Source organism: Pseudorca crassidens, chromosome 20, assembly GCF_039906515.1.
Source record: "Pseudorca crassidens isolate mPseCra1 chromosome 20, mPseCra1.hap1, whole genome shotgun sequence".
Lineage (NCBI taxonomy): Eukaryota > Metazoa > Chordata > Mammalia > Artiodactyla > Delphinidae > Pseudorca > Pseudorca crassidens.
Genome location: NC_090315.1, coordinates 61,839,359 through 61,849,055, shown reverse-complemented (window position 1 = coordinate 61,849,055; position 9,697 = coordinate 61,839,359). Strand labels below are relative to the sequence as shown.

The 9,697-nt window shown below is 63.3% G+C and overlaps 2 protein-coding genes across 4 annotated transcripts; one reads left to right on the top strand and one right to left on the bottom strand.

The window, feature by feature from the left end:
- The first annotated feature begins 500 nt into the window (after nucleotides 1–500).
- Nucleotides 501–3,014, top strand: APRT (adenine phosphoribosyltransferase). 3 transcript variants are annotated; one of them, XR_010939004.1, is made up of 5 exons: nucleotides 502–858; nucleotides 986–1,092; nucleotides 2,110–2,388; nucleotides 2,497–2,575; nucleotides 2,687–2,746. XR_010939004.1 is itself a non-coding variant. In XM_067718793.1 (5 exons), the coding sequence occupies exons 1-5, from the start codon at nucleotides 623–625 to the stop codon at nucleotides 2,827–2,829; spliced, it is 699 nt and encodes a 232-aa protein (XP_067574894.1). In that variant the 5' UTR covers nucleotides 506–622; the 3' UTR covers nucleotides 2,830–3,014. The 3 variants fall into 3 exon arrangements, 2 of the variants coding, with proteins under 2 accessions (XP_067574893.1, XP_067574894.1); XM_067718793.1 differs by having other exon boundaries at nucleotides 506–858; nucleotides 2,110–2,243; nucleotides 2,687–3,014; XM_067718792.1 differs by lacking the exon at nucleotides 2,497–2,575 and having other exon boundaries at nucleotides 501–858; nucleotides 2,687–3,014.
- A 170-nt stretch (nucleotides 3,015–3,184) lies between these two features.
- Nucleotides 3,185–7,767, bottom strand: CDT1 (chromatin licensing and DNA replication factor 1). The gene is made up of 10 exons (XM_067718790.1): nucleotides 7,442–7,767; nucleotides 6,891–7,022; nucleotides 6,663–6,814; nucleotides 5,955–6,152; nucleotides 5,712–5,857; nucleotides 5,455–5,555; nucleotides 4,857–5,045; nucleotides 4,431–4,571; nucleotides 4,153–4,354; nucleotides 3,185–3,791 (listed from the first exon to the last, which is right to left on the bottom strand). Exons 1-10 carry the CDS (start codon nucleotides 7,670–7,672, stop codon nucleotides 3,628–3,630), a joined length of 1,656 nt encoding a protein of 551 aa, XP_067574891.1. The 5' UTR covers nucleotides 7,673–7,767; the 3' UTR covers nucleotides 3,185–3,627.
- Nucleotides 7,768–9,697: the final 1,930 nt, after the last annotated feature.

Here is a 9,697-nt window from a genome sequence, read left to right as displayed (position 1 = left end):
CCCTGGGTACCACGGTGGGGGCTGGAGTGGGCCAGGCCAAGCATTCCATCACTCCCTCTGCTGCCCTCCCCCAGCAGGTCCCGGGGGAGCCAGGCAACAAACGCCTGGGCTTCCGCCTCTGGCTCGCCCCGCCCCCGGCCGTTGGTTCTCTGAACTGCTCCCTTCCGGGCCTCTGCACCGCACTCCTGCTCGGAGTCCCTCCTTGCTCCGGTCCTCAGGCACTGGCGCGCTCCTGGGGAAAGGGCCAGGCTGTGTGTGTGCGCCGTGCGCCCCGTGCGCGCGCTGGCCCCCTCGCACCGCGCTGCAAGAGCACGGCCGAGACCCGCCGGGGAGGGAAGAAGAGCGGGCGAGGCAGTGCGCGCCGCCCGAGGCCTGGGGTCCCGGCCACAGCTGCGCCGAAGACCTGCGGGCGCTCTCGGCTCGGCCGAACCGGGCGAGGATTTCCCCGACAGTCCGGCCGGGGCTGCGTAGACGCCGTACTCCATCAACCCTGACTCGCACCTGGGCCCCGCGCGAACGTCCTTGAGGCGGGGACGCTAGTGTTCGGGGCACAAGAAATAAGCACGTATGTTAAGACCGACCGCACTTCAGATTCGATGAAATACGGTACCTCCTACGGGAGATGGTGGGCCCCGCCCACCCGAACCCTGACCCTTTCCACGCTGGCGCGGAGCCGCCTAGGGCTCCCGGCCCCGCCCCCTGGGGGGCTCCTCCCCCACCCCGCGCAGGCGCGGAGCCTACTAACCGGCTCTTGCCCTCGAGACGCGCGGATGCTGAGATGGCGGATTCCGAGCTGCAGCTGGTGGCGCGGCGGATCCGCAGCTTCCCCGACTTCCCCGTCCCCGGCGTGCTGTTCAGGTACGGGCAGCCGGGCCACGTGGGGCGCGCGGGCGGAGGGACGGACCGGGCCGCGCGGCCCCGGATGTCGGGGCGCGGTGGGCTCTGCGTGGGCCCGAGAGTCACCAGGCTTGTCCTTGCGTGCCAGGGACATTTCACCCGTCCTGAAGGACCCCGACTCCTTCCGCGCCTCCATCAGCCTCCTGGCTAATCACCTGAAAAAGGCCCACGGCGGCAGGATCGACTACATCGCGGGCAAGTGGCGCGTCAGGGCTCCGCCGGGTCCCCGGACTCTCCCTGGTGCTGCTCGAGTCTGCCATGAGGGCGCAGCGTCGGGAGTCCTTTACCCCGGGCAGGGTGGCTTTGGGGGTCTTTTAGGGGACCCGCCGGACGCCCCAACGGTGCTTGGGTTGTAAGCACAGACCCGCTGCCCCATCCCGACTTTGCAGCCGTGAGAGGGGCGACAGGCCCCTCCAGCGGCCGGGGAACGCCTCCGATGGGTGGGTGCCGGCGGCGGGGCCGAGGGCAGGCGCGACAGGTGGGGTGTCTGACCAGAACCCACTGGGCCAAGCCTGCTTTCTTGTCTTACCGGCGGGTATTGAGCGCCTGCCGTGCGCCAGGTCCTGTACCCAGTGGTGGGTTTTAGGAAAACCCAGGAGATCGTGGAGGACCCTGGCGCAGGTCCTGTTTCCCCTTGAGAGCCCCCCCCATACTCCCTGGTTCTTGGATACCCTGAGGGGCCACAGCACTGCCCTGGAGGCTGGAGGGCTCCAACTGGTTGAGCCCTGCAGAGGATTCTTCCGTTCAGAAGCTCTTCCTCCCTAACCAGACTCGCACGTGGGGAAGAGGCCCTTGAGTTCCCCCACCACAGCTCAGTCCGCCCCCGGAGGTGGACTGCCTCTCCTGCTGGACTAGAAGCTCCTGGGGCAGACGCTGCACCGTCTGCTAAGGGCGTTTCAGGTACCACCAGCCACTGGTGAGCAGCTGAGCTTTGGAGAGAGGTCAGGTGACTTGCCCGAGCCCACACAGCTATTTACACCGCCGTGTACGGAGTGGCTCCTGACCTCTCTAGCACCTAGCAGTCCCTGTGTGGTAGGTGATCTGTCAACATTCCCAGAGTGGTTGGATGTCAGTGGTCTTTCATCTGGAGGCAGCAACGCTGTGTGTCCTGTGTCGTGATGGCTACTTGTCATGGTTCAGCCCTGACCCATGGGGACCCCAATGCTACTGTACCACGCGGCTGCCCCCCAACACCCCAGGTCTCGCCGACAGGCCTAGACTCCCGTGGCTTCCTGTTTGGTCCCTCCCTGGCCCAGGAGCTGGGCTTGGGCTGCGTTCTCATCCGGAAGCGAGGGAAGCTGCCAGGCCCCACTGTGTGTGCCTCATACGCACTGGAATACGGGAAGGTGAGAAGCCTGGGGGCTGCCTCTGTGGACCCTCCATTCCCAAAAGGAGAGTCGTGGACTCCAGTGGAGCTGCCGTGGTCGGTTGGAGTGGACATGGGAACTCAGACTGAGAAGCTGGGCCAGGCTGACAGAGCCAGGAGACAGGGTGGGTTGGAACTGGGGCCCAGGGGGTGGCCCCTTGTCAGTTCCCCAGCTCTGCACACTAAGGCCTTTTGGGGAAGCTGGTAGGTCACATGCCCGCTTGCTTCTGCAGGCTGAGCTGGAGATCCAGACGGATGCCCTGGAGCCAGGGCAGAAGGTGGTGGTGGTGGATGACCTGCTGGCCACTGGTGGTGAGGGCCTGGCCTCAGGGTCTGGGGGGGTGGGCAATGGGTCTCAGCACTCTAGCTTCCCAGGGCCTGTCTCCACACCACCCCTCCGTCCCTTCCTCCCTCCCTCCCCAGGAACCATGCGTGCAGCCTGTGAGCTGCTGGGCCAGCTGCAGGCCCAGGTGCTGGAGTGCGTGAGCCTGGTGGAGCTGACCTCTCTGAAGGGCAGGGAGAAGCTGGGGACTGTGCCCTTCTTCTCTCTCCTGCAGTACGAGTGACCCCGGCCCCAGCCCCCCACCAACTGGGAGAGAAGAGGATCGGCCGTTGGGGCAGGGCGGGGCGGGACTTGGGCGCGGGGCTGCTGCCTGGGGGGCCTGCGGGGGCTTCTGGAAGCCCCGAGGCCTGGAGCTGCAGGCTCATTGACAGTGGAATGAGAATGAGAATAAACAACTGACTTTCTAGAGCGAGTCTCCTCCCCAGCGTCAGTGTGGGAAGGTGCAGGGGCCCACCCGGCAGGCTGGGCGCTTTCTGACATTAGCGTTTGGTGGTTCTCGAGCCCTGTGAGCCGCCGTATGCACGCACAGGGGCAGCCCACCCTGGCTTCCTCTGCTGCTGTAACTCCACGCACGCGTGTGGATTTGAAACAACTTTATCTCACAGTTCTGGAGGCCAAGTACAAACACCAGGGAGTGGGGAGGCAGGGCTGGTTCCTTCTGTGGGCTCCAGGGGGAGCCTGTTCCCGGCTCTCGGCTCCGGGCACCCAATCTCAGATCCAGTATGTGCCTGCCTGCCTCTCACGAGGGCCCTGTGTGACACCCAGCCCACCCAGATACTCCAGGACCACCTTGGGATCCCACGTGGACACCTGGGAGGGTTAGCTGCCAGCCACACTACCCTCCCTGCACCCTGTGTACGAGGGGGGCCTCCACCACACTGGCCAGAAGCCCTCGAGCCCAGCAGCCACAGCCCTGACCCTCACGGGGACTCGGGACAGGGAAAGCAAAGTGCGTCGTGTTCCTAGTGTAAAACAGACACAGGTCCGGTGGCCCGGCGGTGTTGGCACCTGTCTGCCGGGCTCACAGCGCCTCCTCAGCACGGGCAAGGCGGGCCAGCTGTGCCGTGACACCTGCCAGGTCAGCGGCCTTGTCCAGCTTGACGTAGGTGTCAGTGCGGATGCGGTGGAGGCTGAGCCAGTTGGGCAGCAGCTCAGAGAGGAGCTGCACGTGCTTCTCCATCTCCCCTGCGGAGAGAGGGGGCACGTGAGGCTGGGGGTTGGGGCCCTATGAGGCCTCCCAGGACAAGATTGGGAAGGACTCCAGTAGTGACCTCACAGCCTTGCCAAGGAGCTGACCCTCCCGTGGAAACCCCACAATGGGAGGCGCCCCGCAGCTGAGGGACCAGAGACCTTGGAGGCAACAGGCAAGTCCTATGGGGCCTGGGGGCCGATGGAGGGACCGCAGGGGAAACAAGGCTGGGTTGGGTCGATAGGGTGGGAACAGCCCCTCAAGGCTGCAGGAGGCAAGGGGGCCAGACAACCTCAGGTGAGCCCAAGGGTACGGTGCCCACCCTCACCTGGGACCTGGGGAGGGCCCTGCACGTACCGGGGCTCATGGCTGCGCGGTAGCTGCCCACCATCCTGGCGCAGGCCACCTCCATGGTAAGCGCTGGCTTGCGCTCTGACACGAAGACGCTGCGCAGCACGCGGGCCAGCTCGGGCAGCCGCTCGAGCCGCTGCAGCCGCAGCTCCTGCTCCGGGCGCCGCGTCATCTGCGCCAGCTGCTTCTGCGCCTCCTTGGCCCGGACCTGCCGCGGGCATGGACAGTCAGGGGACGTCTGCCTCACCCCTCACCACCCCCCCGCGGGGACGCCGAACACTCACCCGCTCCAGCAGGGCCTGGGACACCCCCTTCAGAGCGGCAGGCGAGGCGGCCGGCGGGGTGGCTGGCGGTGCCGGGCTGGGGGGCTGGGGGCTGCTAGGCTGCGCCGTGCGCTGCGCCAGGTCACTCAGAGCCTTCTGCATCTGAAGCAGGTCAGAGGGGAGAGGTCAGGAGACGCCTCCCCCCAGTTCAGCCACAGGGGAGGCTCCTCACACCCCGCCTGTGTGGACCCCCCCAGGAGTCCTTTGTCTGGCCCAGGGTCACCCCGGCACATCGAGGGCCTGTGCTCACCGCCCCAGGGCAGAGCCTGCTGGTGGGCGGTGCTCCGCTTGTGGGGAGAGCAGGTCCAGCTACCCTGAGGCCCACGGCCAAGGGTGGAGCCTGTCAGGCACCAACATGGGGGTCAGGCCGCCCCGCACCAGCCTTACCCTGGGTGACATCAGGCTGTGGGCACGGGCCAGCACCTCCTGGGCGGAGGCCAGCTTCTCCACGGTGGGCGGCTGGGGCAGCTCGGCTGGCTCGACGTCAGGCACTTCGTCCACATTGAAGCGGGGGTGCCAGCGTGTCAGCTGGTCCTCGGGCACCTCCATGGGGGGGTTCAGGGAGGCCAGGAAGGCCTGTGTGAGAAGGGGGGGCACCAGCTGACCCTGGGCACATCTGCCTGTGGGTGTAGAGAGCTGTCCGGGTTCCTGTCCCAGCTGGGCAACCTCGGGCAAGTTACTTCACTTCTCTGAGCCCCAGGTGCTCAGCTGGGCTGAGGATACAGCATAGAGCACCCAGCAGCACACACTGGACTCTCCCCAAGCTTCCCGGGACCAGAGGCTACCAGCCTCGAGCTCCCTGCTTGTCTGCTCAGGGCCAGGGTCCCCGCCCAGCCCCGCGCCTGCCCACGTGTAGAAGACAGCCGTGGACAGTGGTTAAGAGAACTCTAGAATTCAGCCTCGGGAGGAGCCCATTTCCTGTGGCAGCAGATGGGGCCGCGACAGCAGGGACAACATGAGGACCTGAGCCGGGGGACCCGCTCACCCTGTGATGCTCCCGGACTCGGGCTACCAGCTTCTGGGTGAAGACCTGGCGCCGCTGCAACAGGTGCGACGCCGTGAGCCGGGGGGCCGCACTGCCAGCCTCTGTGGGGAGAGTCCAGGCCTGAGCCCCAGGGCCGAGCCTACCCAGTCACCCAGCCCACCCCACGGGTGTCAGACAAGGTTCAGTGCCTGAGGCCTTACACCCACGCTGAAACCGTGCAGCGTCCTGGGCAAGAACCCGAGGCCCAGCACACTCACGCTGGTCCAGCAGCGGCTCGATGGTGAGCTGGTAATCAGACCTCCTGACGCCATCCTTGAAGGTGGGGACGTGGTGCTCCTGGCGGAAGCGGTAGGAGCCAGGGTACACGGTTTTGATCTGGCCCACGTTGCGCTCCTCAAAGCGCCTACAGGACGAGGGTGTGGGGGGTCAGAGAGCTGGGGTCGGAGGGCGCACAGACTCCAAGGGCAGGACGAGGCCCTGACCCCCCAACCCCCGCTCACTTGTGCATCATGTCCTGGACGCCCTGCTTGACCTTGGTGAAGGTCACAGTCTCAGAACGGTTGTAGAGCATGCTCACGATGGTGTCCATGCTGCGGAACATCTCGGCCAGCACCTGGTACTTGTAGGGCAGCACAAGGCCCGGGGGCCCCGGCTGGGCCAGGGCGTGGAAGCGCTGGTAGGCAGGCATCTGCTCACCACTGCCAGGGAGGGAGCGGGGACGTGAGAGAAGCACCACACCCACCCCCTCCAAGCACCCAACGGCAGGCAAAGCGGTGGGGGAAGACCCCAGAGCCTGGGGTTCCACCCCCAGGGCTCACTGCGCACCAGTTTACAAAGCCCCTACGCACCCACTGTCTCCCAGTCAGGAGCACTACCAGGGCCAAAGACCAAAGCCTGGCCTCAAAGCCAGCTGTCCCCCAGGGCGGTCCCCGACCGTCGCCAGCCCTGGCTTCCTTGTAAGAGGCATATGATAACTACGTGACCTGCTAGGACAGACACGGCGCCAGGTCCCGGTAACCGCTGGCTGTCCAGGTGGTCTGCAATTCGCAGGAGCTGGCCCTCCCACAGACGGAGGCTGACACAATTGCACTGCACTGACCCCTTGGAGGACGCGGCCCTCCCCGACCCGAACCACCACAGCCCAGCCCCGCCAGGCCTCCCACCAGGCCACCCCTTCCTGGGTGCCTAGCCGCCCTCCCTAGACTCACCACAGCCCGGCTGGGTGCCCCTCGTCCTCCGGCGCGCTGGGTTCCCCGGCATTCTTCTGTGCACTTGCCTTCAGCTCCTGGACCCGTGCCCCCAGCTCCTGTGCCCGCTGCAGGCACGACGTGAGCTCAGAGAGAGTGACTTTGGAAGGGACCTGCGGACACAGAGTGCTGTCAGCCCGCCTGTCACCCCGGGCCAGTCCACCTCCCCTGCCCTCAGTCCAGCCTCACCTTGTCCTCGTCCTCCTGGGCTGCCAGGCAAGGTCGCTGGCTGGCCGAGAGGGGGGCCTTCTTTGTCTTCTTGCTTTGGGGAGAAGAGTGCTCTGGGGAGCCAGCGGCAGCTGGAGAACTAGGGCCAGAGACCTGGTGGGAAGGACCCCAGAGATGATGAAACCATAAGACTCCGGGGTGCACCATCTCGCAGAAGGCCTGACCCCTCGCCCACTCTTGCAGACGAACCTGGCGTTTACCAGTCCGCTGGGCTCTGGCCCTCCCCCAGCGTGTGTCAGATCAGGCACCCCCCCGCTCCCTGTCAGTGGAAGTCCTCTGGAAGGGAGGCCCCGCGAGATTACGGGACCCCGCCTGCCAGGTGCGCGTGAGCTGGCCCTAGCCCCTCCTCCCGCGGGGGGCCTGGGTTCCACCTGGGTCGGTGCCCTCCTCCAAGGCAGGTCTCTCCAGCAGCCCCGCCCCCGCCCCACCCGGGCCGGCTCACGGCTCCACCGGTTCCCTCCCATCTGTCTCCCTCCCAGGCCTCAGTTTCCTCCTCCCCTCCGCGCCCTCACCGCGTTGGCCGGCAGCCGCAGCCTCCTGCGCGCGGGCGGTGCAGGCTCGGCGCGCGTGGGCTCGGCGGGCGAGCGGGCGCGCTTGCGGCTGTTGCCGGGGCCGGGGGCCGGGGCGCGGGGCGCGGGCTTGGAGGGACTCGGGGTGCGCCAGGCCGGCTTGGTGCGCGTCGGCTTGGCCCGGAGCCCAGGACGGCGGCGCGCGAAGAAGTCGGTGAGGCGGCACTGCGCCATGGCGGGAGCGGCGGGAGCGGCGGGACCGGGGCTGCGGGACCGCGGCTGCAGGACCACGACTGCAGGACCACAGGCGGAAGTGGAGCCGCTTTTCCCGCTGATTTTCGCGCCGCGCCCTGGCCCCGCCCCGGCCGTAGGCGGAACCATCGGCGCCTTGGCCAAGGGGGTTGGCGCAATATGGACGGGCCCGGGCGCGTGCGCGCTGGCCCTCTCGGGCTGCGCCTACCGCGCATGCGCCGCGGCGGGGGGTCTCGGTTGTTTGGTGGTCCGTGTGCCGTTTCCCGAGTGCCGGATGGGTCTGCACCGGGCGGCACGGTGCCGGGTGGCCGTCGAGCCAGTGCTGTCCTGGCAAAGAGGAACATGCTACGCTGCTTCCACCTGAAATTTAAACTAATACGGTGCAATGAAGCTGGCGCCCAGCTGCGCGGACTAGGAGGGCGCTGCGCACGTGGCCGCGGGGGCGGGGGTCTCGGCGTGTCCTGGGCCTGGCCTGGCGCCCAGTGTGCGGCCCAGGACCCTGAGGCTGGTGGATGCGCCTCGAAAGAAGGTGTTCGGCAGTTTTGCGAACGGACCGAGACCACTGAATTGCACACTTCTTTAAGGGTGAAGGTTATGTTTCAATCAAGCTGTTATGTTGCTCTCAAATGGCCAAATTGGAAAGAAAGTTCTTAAAGCCTGAAGCTGGGTTATCTGGCAGGCTCAATGTCTGTGGAATTCCCATCACAGAAAAATGCAGTCAGCCCGGTTCTGAAGTCTGACCACAGGTCTGGGAGGAAACTAAATCACAAGGGTTGTCTGTGGGAGGGGGTGAGGGCTGAGACGGGAGTTTTACTTTGCCATCTTCTCCAAGTTTTCTGTGAGGAGCATGAATCGTGCCTTTACAAAAGTAAAATTTAAAGGAACAGAAACGTCAGTTGGGGTGGCGCTTGCAAAATGACAAGAGTGAGAAAGTTGGCGGCTGACGAGACGGTTTGGTAGAGAAGCATCGTTGCCCACATGTTATAAAGGGCACAGCAACTAGATCCATATTTTGTTAGCAGCCAGTAGCAAGTTATTAGTGGGCCGAGGCCAGCATTTTTAAGGCTACATTTTGTTACAGTTTTCTTTTGGTGTGTGTACTCTGAGCCACCAAGTAAAGCATGTTTTTTGTTTTTTGTTTTAAGTGTGTTTTTTAAAATTTATTCAAGTATAGTTGGTTTACAATGTTGTGTTAATGTCTGTGGTACAGCAAAGTGATTCAGTTATACATACACATGCGTATTCTTTTTTTATATGTTCTTTTCCATTATGGTTTATCTCAGGAGATTGGATATAGTTCCCTGTGCTATACAGTAGGCCCTTGCTGTTTCTCCATTCTATATATAATAGTTTGCATCTGCTAACTCCAAACTCCCAAGCCAACCCTCTCTGGCTCCCACTCCCCCTTGGCAACCACACGTTTGTTCTGTGTCTGTGAGTCTGTTTCTGTTTTGTAGATAAATTCATTTGTATCATTTTTGTTTTAGATTCTGCCAATCAGTGATATCATCCAATATTTGTCTTTCTCTTTATGACTTACTTCACTTAGTATGTCATCTCTAAGTCCATCCATGTTGCTGCAAATGGCATTATTTCACTTTTATGGCTAATATTCCACTGTCTGTATACACCACATTTTCTTTATCTGTTCATATGTTGATGGACATGTAGGTTGTTTCCATGTGTTGGCTGTTGCGAATAGCGCTGCTGTGAACATAGGGGTGCGTGTATCTTTATCTGTTCATATGTTGATGGACACGTAGGTTGTTTCCATGTGTTGGCTCTTGCGAATAGCGCTGCTGTGAACATAGGGGTGCGTGTATCTTTTCGAATTAAAGTCTGTCTGGATATAGGCCCAGGAGTGGGATTGCTGGGTCATATGGTAGCTCTCTTTTTAGTTTTATGAGGAACCTCCATACTGTTCTCCATAGTGGCTGCAACTCACTTACATTCCCACCAACAGTGCAGGAGCGTTCCCTTTTCTCCACACCCTCTCCAGGATTGGTT

What these genes read in the sequence shown, in the direction of transcription:
- CDT1 (XM_067718790.1), bottom strand. Translation starts at nt 7,672, where the DNA reads ATGGCGCAGTGCCGCCTCACCGACTTCTTCGCGCGCCGCCGTCCTGGG. An exon ending in TGCGGCTGCCGGCCAACGCG is followed by an intron (nt 7,023 to 7,441) that starts GTGAGGGCGCGG and finishes CCTTCCCACCAG; the next exon opens with GTCTCTGGCCCTAGTTCTCC. An exon ending in ACAGCCTGATGTCACCCAGG is followed by an intron (nt 4,572 to 4,856) that starts GTAAGGCTGGTG and finishes GACCTGCTTCAG; the next exon opens with ATGCAGAAGGCTCTGAGTGA.
- APRT (XM_067718792.1), top strand. Translation starts at nt 623, where the DNA reads ATGGTGGGCCCCGCCCACCCGAACCCTGACCCTTTCCACGCTGGCGCG. An exon ending in CAGGATCGACTACATCGCGG is followed by an intron (nt 1,093 to 2,109) that starts GCAAGTGGCGCG and finishes TCTCGCCGACAG; the next exon opens with GCCTAGACTCCCGTGGCTTC. An exon ending in TGACAGAGCCAGGAGACAGG is followed by an intron (nt 2,389 to 2,686) that starts GTGGGTTGGAAC and finishes CTCCCTCCCCAG; the next exon opens with GAACCATGCGTGCAGCCTGT.